We start from the raw sequence: 20457 nt of genomic DNA on the forward strand, positions 1-20457 counted from the left end.
AGTGCGTTTCCTTTGGAATTGCGTCATGACCCATACACTCTCACTTGCAGTCCTCAAATATGTTTCTAAACTACCATTCATAAGATGGCACATTCACTCATAATCCACAGTTCCTAAAATGCTGTACTTGTTTTCTTCTCATCAAATGACTCTGCAATTTCAAACATTTGTATTTGTGTTTTATCATTGTTAGAAATTATCTGGACATATAAAAATATATATTAATTAAATTAGAATAAAGTTTTAAGTTACCGAAAGAGTTTGGAAATTATATTTAAATTTCAAGAAAACTTACTATAAAACACATTTACTGTCGAAATGCATTTTTTCTTACTTCAATTTAATTTGTAAAAAAGTATGTATTTTTTCTAACTTTGAACATTGTAGATATAACACTACCTTATTCATCAGTATGGCTATATGAGTTTAGGAGAAACACATCTAAATAGAATAAAAGGGTATACTTTGTACTTCATGCTGATAACTCTGAAGTTATAGCTATTTTTATGAAATAAGCCATAGTAAACTAGTCTAATTTGTAATACTTCCTCTAAGTGGTGTGCATTGAGTCTTTAAACGAAAGACTCCTGGACAGAGAGGATGGGGTGGTGATGCCGGAAGAAAGGGGGTTGGAGGAGGCAAACAAGGGCGAAAGGGGAACAAGTGGAGACAGAGGAGATTGAGTTGGAGGGGTGAACACACAGTGCCGTGTCCAGCAGCTGTATCATAGACTCTGCACCTGAAACCTGTATCATTTTATGACCCAACGTCACCCCCGTAAATTCAATAAAGATGTCAATATTTAATCAATACATTAAAGTATCACTATAGAGCAAGGCTTCAACAGCCTCAAGCCTTGCTAGAACTTCAGCTCAAACAGAAAAAGGCTTTTCTCTCATAGGAAGGGGTAAGCAGAGCTAGCAGTGCCTCTGAGGGAGCGCAGAGCAAGTGGACAGAGTGGTAGGAGGCAAAACTGGAGGCCTTCATCGGGGAATCTCCCTCTCTGTGGTCAGTAGAGTCTCAGATTGAGCAGTTAAGCAGAGATGTTCTGCATCCCAGTGCTCTCACCTGTGGTAAGACTCCTGGGAAAACCAACGTTTAGTAGTCTAGGGAGGGGAAATCCTGCCTAAAGTTTGGTCAAGCCTCATGTACTGGCTAACATGGTAACACTGTTACGTAATTTACATTATTTATTCCCCTGTCAAAGCATTTTAAAGGTATAGTGAAAATGGTAGGGGCTTTTTCCTAGTAGCTACTTTATTTTAGTCTGGGATATATTGAGCTTTTAATTCACCTGAATTTTTAATTGACCAAATTTTATCACAGCTGTTATATAAAGAATTTTATAGCCATTACCCAGGAATAATTGATTGTTTGTGGGGGCGACTTTGCTCGCAAGTACCTTCGTCCACCATGGATGAAAGTAACACTACCAAGACATGATCTGCTTGGGGAAGAGAGGTGGCCAATTTCTCAGAAGAAAAAGGCTAGGAGCCCCTTCCTCAAGGGGCTTTTATTGGGTTGTAATACACAGGAATACAGGGCAACAAGGATCAAACAGTACGTAACATTTCAAAGAAACCTGGGGGCTTTGTCTGAGTCAGTGTCTGTCAGGAAAGGGGGTTGCAGAAACTTTGGGAGACATTCTCATTTCCTGCTCAGACCCTTAACATATGAATGAAAGCACTCTTATCGAAGCAGGCTTCACAGGGCTTTTAGGAATTCTTTCTTATGCCAGATTACCCCAGATCCCGCTCTAGCTGGCAAGGGGCTGCATTGCCTTCCCCATCATGGATTATCAGGCTTAAGTGGATTAGAGCCAAGAAGCGCTTCTCCCAGAGGACATGGGGACTCAGGCTATGTCAGAATAGCTAGAGGGCAAGGGTCCATCACTTCCTCTTTGTTGCAGCCTCCCAAGTCCTTCCATGAAGGTGTCTGGCTTAGCTTGCCCCTCTCTCTGAGGAGTCTTACCCATCATGGACTATCAACCAAGCTTTAGGGGCAGGGGAGGAAGCAGAGGCAGCGTTTGCTACCAGAGACAAGCTTTGTCTCCTTGTGGCTTGCATTCTGGAGGTAGCTCACTCATCCTTAGCCGTGGGGGGTAGTTACAATTCCTGAAACCAGGCAGAGCGGTTCCCAACAATTGTTTATCTGAATCTTGGATAGGGCATATGTTTCATAGTTAAATGGTTTCAGTTGAGAAAAAAGAACTAATGTCATAATTTTAAAGAAATTAAACAAGCTGACAAAGATTACCATAATTTTTAACAACTAAATCTTCTACTTCATATTTTAAAATATCCATCTTCTTGGATTCTTGGATATATTTTGTTTAAATATATTTTAGAGCTATCACCGAGAGAAGAATGACCACAGGAAAGCAAACTTAAGCCAAAAAACCAAACAAGCAAAAAAAAAAAAACACTTTAATATGTTTTATGATAAGAAGGTGATGGATATAGAAATTTAGCCTCTGATTTTATCATTATACCATGAAAACGCTTCTTCAGGCTCTTTTTCAATACATACATGCTGTGCCATTATAATCTGTGTAACTTGATATTATGTTTCATTATTTAAATCTCCAAAAATTGAAGAACAGAAATATTATTCATAGGTTTTTTAAAATATGGTTGCAATTGAATTTATGTCTGTCTATTTTTTAAAAGACATAATGTGTTAATTTTTTAATTTTTGTCTGGAAAGCATAACTACACACAATCATATGCAAAGTCCTCAGATTAAGAGTCTGACTCGGATTAAGATAACATCTTATTTTTGCTTTCCTACACACCACATGGTCTCCGCAGTTAAAGAAAATTATAGAATTACCTACACCCCTAGGGCAAATGAATACATCCTAATTTCTTCCCAAGACATTGCTCACTCTATGTGGTGCTGTCTTCACATTGAGAGGAAGATTGAATTTGAAATCAGAGGGCTTAGAGGCAATACCCCATTTTAATGCAATAAGGAGGCTTCTAGGTATAGGGGAGGACTTCATCTTTTAGAAACAAAGACTTACAAAGTTAGAAGATAAATTTTCTTTTATTTCAAGTACTAAAAAGATACAGATCATTGCTTATTTGGTTCTAATTATTGAGACATCTGACATTTTCTTCTTTTATGAGGTAGGTGGAATAACTCTCTGTAGTAAAATTTAATTATATACTTTACTACTACTAAGATACTCTCTTAATATTTGGAAAATATTATATAGTTTTATAAAAAATGTACTTTGTATTTAGCTATATTAATGTAATCCTACATAAATTAAAACTACACTTATGAAGGTAGCAAGAGAATAATAATTCTGTTTTGTTACATTATTCAGCCCTGGAAAATTACCCGGTGTTTTGTTAGATACCACATTCTTTTTTTAATAAGATTTTATTTATTTATCTTTAGAGGGGAAGGGAAGGAGAGAAGGAGAGAAATATCAATGTATGGTTGCCTCTCATGAGTCCCCTGCTGGGAACTGGCCTGCAACCCAGGCATGTGCCCTGACTGGGAATCGAACCACAATCGTGTTGTTCACAGGCTCGCACTCAATCCACTGAGCTACACCAGCCAGGACTAGACACCACATTCTTAATGAACCTCTGGTCTTTAGGAACTATATTATTCCAAAAGAGGAAATTACTATTACCACTGGAAGCCTTGGAATCATTAACAAATAGGTTGATCCTCACAGGGCATGTTAAATATTGTCAACTTTGTTATATTCTGTTTTCAACAAAATGCATGCTTTATTTTCAAAATATAACCATGTAGGGTGTTCAGAGCACATTTAATCAGTAATTTAAATTATTAGAATCTCGTAAAAGGTGAAACACCTCCCCCCGTCAAAAAAAGACACAAGCAAATATATCTATTTTTAAATTCGTGCAGAAAAATAAAACAAAACATACATTTCTACATCACATGTATTTCATATGCTTTCGGTCATTTATAACATAAGCATTAACTCTATTGAATCTTGCTCCAATGCCGGTTGAGTAATACACAGCATAGAATGTGAGCATTATAGATGTCTTAAAAAGCCTCAAAAGTGACAGCTGAAGGAAAAGAGAAAAGATGAATAAAGAGGAAATTAAATGGCTCAAAACATTGTATAACATAAGGTAAAGATGTTAATAATCTGATATATATGATTTTCTGCCCTTCTTCCTCATACATGCACATAAACATTTATTTTAACCTTTTAATCTTTTATTGTATTGCAAATAATTTTTCACCACACATTCATTTCAGAGTTCTTAGTTTGTGCTCTTAAGACAAATGTCTTAAAAAAATTAATTGACCTAGGCAGTCTTCTAGTGTATATATTTTTGCATTTCAAACTTTACACCTTCCACATTCATTGATATGAGATATGACTTGCAATTGATCATAATTCCTCAAGAATTTAAATGGCATCTCCGCAATGTTTAATCCACATTTATTCTTTATGTCTGTATTTTCTGTTTGAGTGCTTTACATATTTATTCAAAGTTCCTTCTGTTATTTATTTCTATTTTAATTCTGTCATGTTCTGATACTATACTTTGATTTCTGTTTTTTCAAATCTGTTAAGGTCTGTTTTTGCCTCAGAATGTGTGTCATATACAGTTGAAAGGAACATGTATTCTGTTATTAACTGTTAGAGTGTTTTATAGGTATAAATTATTTCATTTATTGATAAGGTTTTTTCAGATTTTCTATACCCTTGCTGTTTTCTTTCTATTTGTTTTATTGATTATTTACAGATTATCTACAGTAGTGTCGAAGTCTCCAGATATAATTGGGAATTTCTCTATTTCTCTGTTTGGTTCTATTAGTTTTTTTCTCAAATGTATTTTGAAGCTTCATTTTAAATACACATACATTCAGGGTTGTTATGTCTCTTTGAACTACTTATCATTATTTAACATCCCTTTTTGGTTGGTAACAGTCCTTATGCTGAGGTTATTAATATAGTTAGTCTCACTGTCTTTCAACTAGAGTTTGTGTGGCATATATTTTCAATCTGTTAATTTCAACCTGCACCATGCCATTTTATTTAAAATGGTTTCCTTCAAGACAATGTATAATTGAGTGTTGCTCTTTTATCTACCTTGATGTTTTTCAGATTTTAATTGATATGCTTAGACCATTTACAATTAATACAATTATTGATATGATTTCATTGCAGTCAAACTTTTTGCTAGTTGTTTTCTCTTTTTTCCATCTCTACTGTGTCCATTTTCTCTCTTAGAATGCCTTATAATATGCAAATGAAATATTTTTATGATTTTATTTATGCTCCTGGTTTACTTCTTTTATCTTTTGACATTTTTAATGGTTGCCCTAAAGTTTACAAAATAGAAATTTAATCTGTCACCATCTACCTTCAAATTACATTTGGGATTCCATATGTATTAGAAGAAAATACAGCTCTCAGTCGTTTGCATCTTTTGTGCTATTTTGACATATGTTTTGCTTGTATGTATGCTACAAACACATAATACATTGTTAATAAATTTAGGTTAGACATTATCCTTTAAAGCAATTTTGAATAAAGTTATAAATTTTGTATGTATCTTTATGCTACTATCGAATTTGTTAGGGTTTTTCTATTTGGTAGCAATCCAAGTCTGTCTGCTATCATATTTTTTCTTCCTGAGAAGTGCATTTTTTAACCTTTATTACAGTTCATATTTACTTTAAATAATTTTTCTCTTATTTTTTATTTGTTTAAAAGGTATTTTTCTTTGCTTTTTACAAAGGAGCTTTCTCTGGGTAAAGAATTTTGGTTTAAGAACCTTGTTTTATTTTCCAGTGTAGTATTATGGATGTTCCTCCATTGTGTTCTGTGTTACACTGTTTGAACTGAGAAGTCAGCTGGCATTCTCTCCTTTTATTTTCTCTGTAAAAATATGTATTTGCCTCTACTTTCTTGAAAGAGTTTTCCTTATCATGGGTTTTGAACAGCTTGTCTATGGTGTGTCTAGGTTCTTTCTTTGCTTGCTTTGCATTTTTGTTTGGTGTTTATTTGTACGGTTTGTGCTATTTCATTGATTTTGGAGAAATTTTCATGAACTCTTGAAATATTTCTTACTCAGGGACAGCTGTTTTTTTACTTTCCCTTTGTTCGGGGTGCAGTTTATCCCCACCTGTGTCCAAAGGGTACCCAAACCTTCTGCTCTCCCCAGTAACTTAAGGCTTTTTTCCGTAAGGGATGTAGGAAAGAAGATGTAGGGGATTTCTACACCTTCCTCGCAGCAGCTTCTGCTCTTGGGGGTCTTTCTTACACCTCTTACCCAGCCCCACATCCTCCTTGAGTGCACTTGCTGAGATCTGTGGACTAAAATCCTCTTCCCTTTGCAGTTTACAAGGATTAGTTACTGCCATGCGAGTCTGCACTCAACCCTTATCAATTTATTGAAGAATTTAGCTGAATTATCCTTGTTAGTTTATGTAGTGTTCAGTGGATATCTTAGGTAAATGCTCTCATCCTATCTCTTCTTTGAGGCTTCTATCTCTTTTTTAGATTCTTGATCATTTCATTGCCATGGGAGAAAAAGTCCCTAGTCAGTTCAAAATAAAAGGTATAGTTTTATAGATTATTCAAAGTTTTCTTATTTTTTCAGTGTGGGAGCAACACTTGTTTAAACTTTCTCCTCCCTAGGTGAAAGCACGGAGTCCTTGCCTTCATTCCTGAAGAATATTTTTACTGGATGTAGATTTTTGAAAATTTTTTTCTTTTTCATCATTTAAAGATATTCTTCAACCCTTCCTGGCCTGTAAAATTTCTGATAAGATGTCAAGCTATAGTTGAATTGTTGTTTAATTGTGATGTGTCGTTCTTTTCCTACTGATTTCACATTCGGTGTTTATCTTCAGTTCTTAAGAGTTTGATTAGGAATGTCCTTCTTTTGTGTATTCTGCTCGAATACTGTCACATATCTTTAATTAATAAATTTAGATATTTGAACAAAATGTCTACATAATTTTCTCAAGTTCTTTTCCGCACCATCTTTCCCTTTTCTTTTGGGGCTTCGTTTACCTGTATACTGTACTCTGATGTTATCTAGCAGTTCACTGAGGCTCTGTTCATTTCTTATGTTGCTTTTCCTCACTTAAACCGTTGCAATTGATCTATATTCAAGTTTACTTTTTCTGCTGTAAATTCATTTCTGCTATTGGATCCCATCTAGTGATTTTAAAAAAAATACAGGCTTCTTTGTTATCTTGTTCTTAAATTTTCATTTTGTTCTTTGTTTTAATTTTTATTTCTCTACTTGTAGTTCCTATCACTGCAGTTATTACAAATGTGTTTTCCTTCAATAAGATGGCTATTTTAGTTGTTTTAGTTGTTTAGTTGTTGTTTAAGATGGCTATTTTAGTCGTGGGCTATTTCCAACAACTAGGTCATCTCAGATTTGTTCTCATTGGATTGTCTCTTAAGAATATGTCCCATTTTCCTGGTGCTTCATATGTCTTGTAATGATGGATGGTGTCCCAGATGCTGTGGATATTAAATTGTGGGCTGCTTTGTCACGTGACCTTAGTCCAATGCAAGGTTTTTGTTTTAGCACAGGATTACTTTTGGGGGGCTCAAACGGAAAACTACCTCTCTTGGGAGCCAGCTCTGGTCTGTTCAGAACTGTAGCCTCTGGTGGAGGTGACCTACTATGTGCACGTGTGGGTGGACTGGCCATCACAGTCTAAGGCAGACGGTCTTTGGCTTTCTGGCTCCTTTCCTTCCTGGATTTCTCCCTCATTCTTCAGTGTTTGTACACAATTTTCTGACTGTCCAGGTTGGAATAGCTGCAATCTTTATTCACCAGTGTCCCTATTGCCCTTTGCTGTGTCAGCTCTGTCATCAGGCTAAAACACCGTGAAAAATGGAAACTCATGCCGTATAACCCCCCTCCTCAAAATGTGGACTTTCTACCAGAAAAGGACCTGCTTCTTATCCATTCTTATATTTCTTTCTTTTTTATAAAAAAGTTATGTGTAGATTTTAAAGACTTATGGATAGTGAATGTTATTCAGCCATTACTGGAAAAAGAATGTAAAATAGCAATTTAAATGACAAGTTGAAGACAGGATTTTTGTCTTATTTGTCTTTGCATCTACAAGACCTAGGAGAATCTATTGAACCTAGTATGGGCTAGAATGGTACTTTACTTTTATTACCTATTCCTGTTTATTCCACTTTCTCACCAAATGTGGCAGTATTTTTTGTTTTAATGTGGAGGAACAATTACAGTAATATTTAAAATATCAACTCATCACGATTAAGGACAGTCTTTCAACTATTTTCCATGTGTTTTGAAATCCACATTTACTGAGTGTCTTCTCTCATTTGAATGATTTTACATCTAATTGTTAATCTCAGTTATGCTAATATATCTGCTGTTTAAGCAAATGCACTTGTTAAAATAGGCTTGCTATTTCATAGGATGAAGAGAACAATTATGTGCTTGCATTCTAGAAGTGAATAAACCTATTTTCTGCAATAGCATGAACATTCAGAGAATGTTGAGAGCTATTTTTTCTATTACAAAGACTTTGTGTTCCATAGTTTCTGCACAAATCTTAAGTTCCCTATACTTGCTGTTTCTTTTACCTGGAATGCCCCATCCATATTCTATGATTACTCATAGTGCTACTTTTGTATTTCTGTTCAAATATCCTGTTTTTAGGGATGATGTGGTGGGAAGAATTTTAAAGATGGCTCTTCCAAATTTCTGATCCTTGCTTATTCAACTAACACTGTTCTAGGTACCAGTGTGAAGGAGTTTCATAGATGGAAGGCAGTTGCCCTTAAAATATGGGCAAAGGAAGATCTAAAAGAATAAAGGTAGCAAAGATGCCAACAGCATTTATGAAGAGGGTTTCTTTGGAAAGAGCTCTGCTGTGATTTTATGACTCCTCTAAGAAGAGATGAGGGTGCTTTCCTTCATTTCAAATTGAGGGAGGGATTTCAACAGAACAACTCAGAGTTTTATATGTGTTCCCAGACAGACGAGTGAATTATGGCCTGAATTTCACCAGGGAAGTCTGAAATGCAGGGGTAGTCATGAGCTGCTTATTTTTTTTGCTGTCAAAGCAAAGGAAACTTACTGCTGCTTTGGAATTGTGGGGATGGGCAAGAAATACAAGAATAGTTACTGTGGACAATATTTAAGCCATATGAATAAGAATCAGTGTAAATGCTTTCCAAGAGGGCCATTTGGAATAGTAAGCAAACCCCAGCAGTAAAATTGGATCTCCAGGTATCCAGGGACTAAGAGCTGTGGTCAGCCAGAAAAAAATATATCACATATTACAGGAAATAGTTGAAGTGTGGGTACTCTGGGAATCCGCTCCTTGTGATTCGCATCTGAAGTGGGAGCAGTCTTGTGGGATCTCCACTAACTCCCAGTACCCAATGTCAGTATTGAGTTAAATTCTAGAAGACCCCCTTGTCCACAGGGAATTGGAAAACAGCTTGGTGAGGAAAAGCAACACAGTTGTGTTACAGGTATTATGCATAGATAACATTTTTCTTTAAAAACAAAATAATTTTTTCTAATTTTTCATCACTTGAAAAACTAGTAAGGTATGTGGAGCAAATGTCATAACAAAGAGTGCTTTGTTATGTACAGTGTACAGTTTACAACACGTGCAGAATTAAAATGGGTAACCCTAATAGCAGAAAATGTGGAAGAGTTTAAGTCTGGTAAGGTTTTATGAGATATGGGAAGTGGTATACTATTATTTGACAGTGGTCTGTGATAAGTTAATAGTGTATACTATAAACCTAAGGGCAAACACAAAAAATAAAATAAATATAGTACATAAACTATATTAGTTTTATAGTGCTGATATAATAGATCACTCCAAAGTTTAGGAGCTGAAGCAACACAAATATATTATTTTACGGTTCTGTAGGTCTATAGTCCAACACAGTGAGGTTCCACCTCACTGAAAGCAAGGTGTCTGTGGACTTTAAGCCTTTCTGGACTGTCTAGGGAAGGATCCATCTCTTTAATCAGTTGGGTGGTTGACAAAATTCAGGTCCTTGCAATCATAGGACTGAGATCCATTTCCTTGCTAGTTATAAACTAAGAGGTATTCTCAGTTTCTAGATACCACTCATGTTTCTAGGCTTTTGGTCTCCTTCTTGTGTCTTGAATGAATTTTTTTTGGGGGGGTCTTATTTGTGTCTGACTAAAGCTGGGAAAAGTTCTTCACTTTTAAGATTTATGTGATTAGATTGGGCCTATCTAGGAAATTCACAGTAATCTTCCATTATTAAAGCAGCTGATTAGCAACACTGGTTACTTCTGCAATTGTAATTCATTTGATATTTACACTGTATTATATATATTGGACATATGATAGCATTATCCAAGAACTCTCAAAGTCAACAAATAGGCTTTCTTTGCTCTAAAAGTTCAAGATAAGACAAGGGAACCTTTTATTTCAATTAACTTTATTTTATATTTGTAGTATCAACAGTATCATATTAAGAGTATCATTTTATTTTGAATATTAAAATAACATTATTTGTTGTCTTTTTTATTTTTTACTATTTTATTTTCTATTACATATCATTCTGATGACCCTTGTAACACAATTTTATATATGTCATTGAAATTATATACTCATTGTTTTTTTTTTATTTTCAAGGCAACATAGATCATTTTTTAAAAACCTTCACATTATCTAGATGTAGACATTAAAACCTAGATATATTGAATAACTTAACCTAGTAAGGTAGCAGTAGAATAGAGAAAAGTAATTTAAATCACCTTCCTTGACATTCTCAATCTAAAACATTATTGCATTTCATAAAATTGATCATTCAGCTGACATGTTACTCCATGGGAATTTAATATCTCCTCAACATAAAGGGCAAACCATTAGTTCTATTTTGTCTAACATTTGTTAAATGTCTGTGAATGTTCTATTTTCAGAAATACTCTCTTTTTTTTTGTTAATGCCTGGGTTATAAGTTCTCCTCAAAGTAGAGCTACAAAAATTATTGAAGGGGTGAAGATACTTTTAATTCACACTATAATTGAGCACAATATGAAAGAAGAATGTACTGAAACCAACAAGGATGTTTACAAGGTACATCATAAAAGCTGGGCAAAGAAAACTTGAAAATTTAGAGTTTAAAGATGGATGACCAGTCATAATAAACGCAAGCACTGGTGAAGATGCGACCCAGCAATCCCATACCTCTTTCACTTGTGCTATTCCAGTTACTCCCTATGGCCTTCTAGCCTCCACACTTGCCCCCGTATGACATACATGACCCAGAGTGTTTTCCGCTTAAAGCAGAAGTCAGATCATGCCACTCTCTGCTTTCCACATTTTCGTCTTTCTTCACTGTTCTGAGTAGACAGTCCAGAGTGCTCTGTCTCTTCACTGATTCTCTACCCCTTGTCTCTGAACAGGAAACATGGATTGGTGAATTCCTAGTTGCCTCCATTCTGCCTACTTTTTCTGGGCTTTCCTTTCCCCACCAGCACAGAGTGAACCCTCAGGCTTTGATGGAATCGCAGGGCAGTCTTTGCTCTGTCTGTACTCCAGTTATCTTTCCCACTATGGCAATAATGGGACCCGGAAAAAGTAGATAAGCAGATATTCACTAGGAAGTCAGATGCCCATCTTTCCTTTTTGCAAACACTGTAGACTTTCTTAAGATTCTCTCAGAGCTCTCCATGCTAAGCTTTGGAAGACAAACCATTGAGTCTTCCCTTCTAAATAAGTAGATGAAGATAGCCTCTCTTTGCTAACTCTGAATGCTCTCTAAAAAGTAACAGCTCTTCTCTCTTCTCCCCGTAGCTTTTATTCATAAAGGTTAGTATATCACCATCAGGCTCCTCCGTTTCCCAGGAGAAGAGATTGGGAGGAAGGGTGTGGTTTGGATGCGTACCAGCATCTCATTCCAAGAACTCGCTTTCTTTGAATGATTATGCAGAATAATGTGTATTTATTAGTGTATTTGTTAGGGTATTTGTTTTCTACAGGTTGCTTTCTTCATGTAACCCCTGAGCATTTGACAACATCTGGCAGAAACAGTTTCAGCCAATACTTCAATCCATGTTATTTCAAAAGTAAGGTCCAAGGTATTAGGACCTTATCTACATTTTTCTACCCTGTATTCCAGAACCAAGGTCAGGACCTGAAAATTACATAGGAAATGAGCAATTTATGTTTGCCCTTGATGCATTTGAGAGAATTCTGTTTTGATTCTAGCAACAATTTTACAAAGAAAAATGCCAACAATCAAAATAAATCACCGAATTTCTTTCTCTATGTTTTTGTGAAAGTTCCATAAATACCTTTTACCTTATCTTGATTGCCTAGCATGGTGATACACAGATAAGAAGTAGTAAATATGTTCTGAAAATAACACATTCCAGAAAGGTGGTGAAATTTTGAATCTGTCAAGTCTGGAATTCTCTTGGAGTGAACACCCATCTAGTTTTTAATCCCAGTATCCTCAAAGTGCTAAATAGGATTCAAAAATTAAAACCTAAATAACAATATCTATATTTGCAATTATTCTTGCATCATGCTCTGAGCAAACTACCATTATATATTTTTTATTTTTACCCCTGCTGATGGCAACTTTCAGATAGAACTAATCATTATCTATCTTTGCTTTTAGGATTTGATACTAGTATTTTGCCAATTTGCAAGGATTCCCTTGGCTGGATGTTTAACAGGCTTGACACAAACTATGATCTGCTACTGGACCAGTCAGAGCTCGGGAGCATTTACCTTGATAAGAATGAACAGTGTACGAAGGCATTCTTCAATTCTTGTGACACATACAAGGACAGTTTGATATCTAACAATGAGTGGTGCTACTGCTTCCAGAGACAGCAAGGTAAAAGATGAGACACCTGCTGATGCAGATGCTCGACCTGCATGTCAAATATTATCTGTTCCTTCATGATAAAAAATGGTACATATATACCATTCATTTCAGTGGATGCTTTTCTGATTAGAGTGTTTAATAAAAGAACAAATAAGCATTTTGGACAATATAATTCTGCTAAGTATGCAAAACATGCTAAATAAGATGAAAAGGAGTAATTAATATTTTAAATTAATGTACTTCATTATAGTTCTCATTATCAACCACCAAGAAGAACATAGAGATATGAGAACATCGATATTTAAAGTGATCATTAAAATTAATTTGCTATCTATGTTGCCCATGGTGTAAAATAAATGGTTTTTTTACTGCTATACAACAGAGTTTTAATGTTCTATTTTCTGATCTTATTAAACGAGCTGAATGAACCACAGCACTCACCATAAAGTTATTTGTGAAAAGGACTTCGTCTTTCAAACTTTCTAAATAACTTAGCTTCATAATACTTCAACAAACAAGAAAGTGTCTTGATCTCTCTGGAAGAAGTGAAATAACCCAGACAGTTGGGATGGTGCTAATTCTTCATTCATTTTTCTTTCTCACAAAATGATAACATATGCAAAATGGGAGTCACGCTATGTACTCAATCACGTGACAATTATAATTAAGTATGTAAGGGAAATAGATCCAAAAAATCATGTTATGATAAAGTTTGGGAGAAAGTAAGGAAATTCAGAAATGTGTAATTTGGTGCTAATTTTAAAAAACAAACTGGGAATTAGTCTCATGTGATACACCTGCTACTGTCAATATTTTAACAATTTTTGATAGCTAATAGAATGAACACTCAACTTTAAACTATATTAATGATTCTCATTTTTCATATGGGAAACTAACACATTATGTAGGACATTTTACTATCTCAATTTTTCATAAATTACTAATAATTTAGTAAGTTGGAATGAAATGATTTTCAATAAATGGAATAACAGGGAGTCAACACCAGATGTTGTACAGTAGCTAAACTAATAATAAACCAGTTTAAGCAAAGTTGAAAACTTAAATTTGCTTACACACAGACATACACGTACTCAAACTAACACATTGCTGACTTTATTATTACATAGTGCTTCTCAGTGACTGAACATCCTAAGAAATATATTCTAGTTTTAATGATTGTTACACACTGAAATGATTTAAAGAAGAAAAAAGTAAATCCTGGTAAACTACCGTAACAAGACATGTGGTCTTTTGTTATGGTAAAAATGCTATTTTAGTTTTTTCTTGAATGTTATGACAGTGTGGTTAAGTATTTATAAGTGAACAGAAAAATATAATATATTTTTGAATATATAATATTCAAAAATATTTCTGAATACCCTTAAATGTTTCATTATAAATAAATGCCTACATCTTTAAAATTTCTGAATTTTACAGAAATATTTGTGGAATTGATTAAACATCCCCCATTTTTTTTGCTTTGCATACTTTTCATTTATTAAGGAATTTTTCCCAAAGTGTTAAATTCTTTATAGTTTCAATGAGGTCATTCTCTGAGATAATTTAATATATAGTAGAAAAAAATTAATTAAAGAATACCCTAAATAGTAAAAAGGAATCATAAAACTTCCTAAAAGTTTAGGAGAGTTTGGCTGATTATGTTCATCACTTCTGCGTGCTAGAACATGCTACAAAAGCTCTGCCCACGTAACTAACACTGAATTAGTCCGGTAAGTGATTTAATAAAAAAAGAATAACCATTAATTTAAAAAAATTATTCAAGTGTTTTACCTTATAAAAGAATGTTTCCCTTTTTAATAAACAAGAAATTCTTAAGTTTAGTGGAATGAATTTAATGTAAAAAGTTAAGTTTTAACTCCATAGTAAAGTTAAGAATTTTTATTGAATAATAAGGAATTTTATGTGTATATATATGTACACACATATATATGAAGAAATAAATATATATGAAGAAAGAGTTAGGAATGTGTAATGGGGTGTTATTAATCCAAGTTTACTTAAAACTGCAATCAAGACTATAGTTATAAAGTATTAGAAATATCTGGAAAACTAATGGTGTTTTTAAAAAATACCTTTCAAAAATAGTAAGGATAATTTCAATGTTAATAAATGAGGCTTAGAATTTAATTGTTCAAGGAAGTGAAACACTTGAGGATTTACAGTGGAAAAAATACTTTATACAAGGGAAAATCCTCAAAAAAAAAACCCAACCCTGGAATTTATTTATAAAAAGCTGTGTATTTATTCTTACATGTTTAAACTTTAGTCACTTTCAAAGTACTCTCCATTTGATGCAATACACCTACCAAGATGTTTTTTTCACTGCTTAGAACAGTTTTTGAACTCATCAATTTTGATGACTTTTAGTGCTTCTGCCATTTTTTGTTTCACCTCTTTCATTTCAGCAAAACATTACCCTTTGAGTACTTTTTTCATGGGTAGGGGGGTGTGCTTGGGGCAACATTGGTGAATAGGGAGGGTGGGGCAGGGGAGTCATGCCATTTTGGGTCAAAAACTGCAGAACACTTAGCATGATGTGGGGAGGTGTGCTCGTAAATCACCCATCACAAAATGGGCAAATGCATTGAAAGTCTTCAGAAACAAATTTCACTGAAGGAGAACACAGCCTCTCATAACAATAACGTAACAGCTGGTACGCAGATACAGATGGGTTCCTAAAATACTCACCTAGCAGGGGAAGCCTGTACTACAAGGCACCTGCCCTCCAGAAGATAATTCCAGTTATTTGGGGGTTCCTCTTGTATTAATTGAAATACACATTTGTTTCTGTGACTAATTTTCTGAAATCATGACAGTTATGCACTATAAAATGGCTGTGATTGTGGTTTATAAAATTCTTTTTCTAAGTAATCATGAAAGAATAATTAGGAGGAATATTAATTGGGGATTTTGGTTACCTTAGGAGTTAATGATTTACTTTCATAAAATTAAATTCTAAACCCGTACTCTAAAAAAGTAAATAAAAATAATTAGTTGCTATTTCCTTTAAAGTCCTATTGTGTAAGATCCAGGAAAAAGAAAACTAATTATTATTGAAGTCCATCTAGTCTTTCCTATATGTAAAATTATTTATTACTGAAATAGCCCTGTGAAAATATTGTTATCTATTTTATGGCCAAGGAGTGAAATTTATTGTTCCTTAATAACTTCAAATTATAAAATGAGTACAAGAACTGGTATTTGAAACTAGAATCTTTGACTTCTGTCTCAGTAGTTTTAACTCTATATTCTGAATCTGCAAGGTAATTATTATGAAATGCTGTAGAGACATCACTGTGCAACTTCTTGGCAAATTCTAGTCAGTAAGTCTATTTCAATCAACATTATATCCAACATTTTTTCTTTTGGACTACAATGAAGATAAATGTTATTTTTAGACATTATTTATATAATTAATATATAGGAAGAGATATCAAAGTGTGGCTCATGCATACTATATTAAAAAGGACTTTTTCCTATCAAATGAAGGACATTAAAGAGTGAATTTATTCACTGGTATTATGAATATTTAAAATTTCCACTGATGAAATAAATACAATACGGTTATTCAGGTTTATCCATTCTGTACAAGGCTGTGTGAATGATAAAATCTGGATTTTAAGAAGAGAATGAGGACAGTAGCTTTCTGAGCGGCAAAGCAGAGAGCAGCCTTGGTGTACACCCCCAGGCACCCTTCATCCTGCAGTGCAAATTCATGGCGTCCCTGGGAGCTGTGCAGGACACAGCAGGGAAGCCATGCACGGCCTGCTTAGAGTCACTCACACACCTCCGTAATGTCTAGGATATTTTCATTGACATCTGATAAAAATATGCTCCTCAGAAGTGACTAGTTGTGAGTATAAAAACACATTTGTATACTAGAACTGTTGTAAGCATACAAGTTTCTCCTTATTTATTTTTCCCAGTGACTTTTAGTTGGTTCAAATTTGTGCAGGTAGATAAAACTGCACTGTTATCATTCTATTGAAAATTTGAATATAGATCACATTGGAATGGTGTCAGTTTAGAGGCATGAGTTTTTAAATGAAGAATGCAAAAATAATTGATGATGTTATTTTCAAGAATAACATTTTAAAATTTAACTAGTAAAAATATTTCATTCTTTTCTTGTTTTTCATAACTAATGTTTGGAAAAATTACTTGTAAATGTATCAATAAAATATTCAATAAATTATAAGTAAAATTATTAAAAACCTACATTCTTAATGAATGATCCTCATAAAATTTTAAGCATATAAAATCAGAATGTCCCATAAAGTTAAAACACTATTAGGTAGTAAACCATGTTGAGAAAAATAAATCTTGTGATATACATTTGTGTGTATACCCAGTGCGGACTATTCATAAACTAATCATGTTTAAACCTTCCTGCGACTAATTGGATTACTATTTTTTAACTAGATCACCTCTTCAAAAGTGAGTTTAAATGATAGATGTGATCTCAATTCAGCTCTCCCAGTATACTTAAGGGCTAGACAGAGCTGCCTTTTAAATAACAAAAAAAAAATCAAAATCAAATATTATATGTAGTTGAACAGCTTAATCCGTCATGATTTCTCTTGAAATCTTAAAGTGTTTTTATATACGGAGGTTGTAGGACCAGTAATCAGGTTTATTCAATTAATTTATGAATTAAGTCAGAATCAAATGCACCTGGATTTTTAGGCAATTCTGTAGTGAACATGTAAGAAATACTAGGGTTTTATCACTGGCTGTTAGCAATTAGAAGAATTGCTTCCAATATAATATTGAAACTTTAGCTAAGATAATTCTAAATGTTGTATTTGGAAGACCGTGGATTTTAAGTTATCTAGTCTATAGCCTCATACTATACAACTTGATTCCTATTTTTTTAATGTTTAATGTAAGAGCCTCACAAGATTATTAGGAAAAACGAAGTGGTCAACTAGACCCATTTCAAAACAAAATAGAACAACCAGTAATTCTTTTCAAACAAATTACTTTTTCTTCATGGTTTAGATTCTCCAAAGAAAAACATTTTTGGTCTTGCATATTAAACTATAAAATATATATTAAACACTTTGTTTCATTTGTTTATTCCACTTTACTTGCATGCAAATGTAATAACTGAATGTTACGAGATTAGTATACTAAAGAATTTTGAAATCATTTGCATTAATTATACCTTGCCTTGTTCCTAAATAGGTGTAGTGTAGGGAAAATAGCTATTAGTTTATTGTTTTGCTGTTTCAAACCTTTATGATTATATTGCACTGTTTTTAGATAAGAACATATATTAATAAGATATGTGATTATGCATAATAATAATAAAAATCAAACTGTATTGTGTCTATGTAGAATTTTATACCCCTAAAAGAATCATCTCCTTTTAGTGGTTGAGTTTGAAAAATAGGCAAATTCTTATTTCCAAATTGGTTTCATGCTTTAAGCTTTTTTTTAGTGTGACTTAGGAAAAAATGTTTATTATGTCCAGTTCTAAATTGCATATACAGGTGTTGGTATAGTAGGTTTACAGCTGTTCATATGGAAAGAGACATGCAGGTTAGGATTCCTACAATAGTTTATTAACTACAAAGAATGTCACAATGGCAGAGTGCTCTTAAGTACAGTCCCGTAAGTGCTCAAATTGCTGCCCTTCATTGTTGACATAGTCTAGCAGTCTGCTTGCTATATATATGCAGGCACACTTTGGCGTGGAATTGTTATCTCCTTTTGCCCATCCCTGTGTACTTGGAGCATCTGAGTGAATTAAAAGGCCAAAGCCTGACAACATTTTTTTAGTATCAAATTTCATTGTATATGTAACTATACATTATAATATCTATAGTATATAAGATTATATATTATTTATGAATATTATATATAACCTGAAAGAAGGATTAACGTTTTCATAGATCGCTTTTTGATGCAAAGCTGTGTGTCTACATCATAGAAACTGTTTTAAGTGAGGGAGGAACATAAGTTATTTGTCTGGGCAACTGCCCATCAGTTGGGTTTACATTGCTGAATTGATGGACCTTTTAAAAGCAAATGGTAATAATCATTTTTAGTTATATAGTATTTCATACCATTGTCTTTATTCATTCAATTTGGTTATTCTGAGGAAAATCAAGATAATCTAATATTAATCAGGAAAGTGTCTCTATCATTTTATAAAGTAGATAGGTAGGTAGACACACATGTATTTATATGTATGCATCTCCAAAAGTAAAATAACTATGTAATATGTGTTTTCCAAAACCATGTATGGATTAAATAAAGTTTGATATCATAGAAATTATACTTTATCATTTAATTATAACCCTTGAGGTAACATTTTGAATGTCACTGCAGACCCGCCTTGCCAGACGGAACTCAGCAACCTTCAGAAGCGGCAAGGGATAAAGAAGCTCCTAGGTGAGTAATAGATCATTCTTCTGAAGTCTTTATTGCTTACATAAATAGCCCCAGGGAAACAGCAGCATAAAATCAATACTAATCCAACAAAGATAGACTACACTAAATTTTAGTAACAAAATGTATGGAGTTTTTCAAAGCCATTAAACTTGCTTTTACTATCTTACATATTGAAAATTATTATGTCTGTTTTTATTACCCTAATATAATGTTCATTTCTAGAGTTATTAAGTAAAAAAAGAGATTTAAACAATGATAAAAGTAAAGTATCAGCAGATACTTCAATTCTAATTCTATGGTTCACAACTCTATGGTTCACAATTCTATGAACCATATATGTATGGTTCATACATATATATATATATGTATATATATATATATAAAGAGAGAGAGAGAGAGAGAGAGAGAGAGAGAGAAGCATCCCCTGAATACTTCAAGAAAAGTTGAACACACTTTCTAGTGTTTTTCATTAGCACCTTTTACTAACTTTTAGTAAGTTAATGTATGCATTAAATCAATAGGTGATAGATAATTCCAAATTTTACCTACCCAAAGCTATCATAATATTAAACTCTTATGTATAAATATTTTGTTTATTCTTGTAAGTATACAGTTTTAAATAAACTCTTTGGAGCAATTTTATATTTAAAAAATTTATAAAGACAGTATATAGTTTTCATATATCCTTCAATCAACCTCATCTAAAGTTATCATTTTACCATGTATGGAATAACCATTACATACTTGTCAAATATAAGAAATTAACATTACTACAATCATATTTCTTAAGCCTCAGATTTTATTGGGATTTTAGGAGTTTTTTCACTGATATCCCTTTTCTATTTTAAGAATCAGTTCAGAACACCGCATATGCAATTTCTTAAATACATATTAATGTCCTTGTGGATTTAGTGACTCAAAACTTTATAATGTTCTTTAGTCTGATTAATCTGTGTTATATTATGATGTGTTGTTTTTGTAATTACAATATCATATGTTTAGAAGAGAAAAATTTTTATATTACTTGAGAATTCTTGGTTCAAAATTAAAGGTCTATTTTTGTAATAAAGCCTTTTTATTTTAGTTTTTATTGTGAATCTGTCTGAGCTCCTTTTTCTTTTTTCCAATTTTTTAATTTAATTTAATTTCTTAATTTTTCAATAAAGCCTTTTTAGATGTGAAGCATT

At 33.3% G+C, this 20457-nt stretch overlaps 1 protein-coding gene across 4 annotated transcripts in view; it reads left to right on the plus strand.

Moving 5' to 3' along the window:
• SPOCK3 (SPARC (osteonectin), cwcv and kazal like domains proteoglycan 3) overlaps positions 1-20457 on the plus strand; it is a 300836-nt gene that overhangs the window by 274149 nt on the left and 6230 nt on the right. For 3 of the 4 annotated variants that reach the window (XM_037058254.1, XM_037058252.1, XM_037058253.1), the window contains 2 exons: positions 12638-12859; positions 19208-19270. In XM_037058254.1, the coding sequence (XP_036914149.1) occupies positions 12638-12859; positions 19208-19270 (285 nt within the window). Of the gene's footprint in view, positions 1-12637; positions 12871-19207; positions 19271-20457 lie in introns of those variants that run through there. The other variant, XM_037058255.1, reaches the window with a different exon arrangement.

Source organism: Sturnira hondurensis, unplaced genomic scaffold (assembly GCF_014824575.4).
Source record: "Sturnira hondurensis isolate 20B ecotype Veracruz unplaced genomic scaffold, ASM1482457v3 Scaffold0010128, whole genome shotgun sequence".
Lineage (NCBI taxonomy): Eukaryota > Metazoa > Chordata > Mammalia > Chiroptera > Phyllostomidae > Sturnira > Sturnira hondurensis.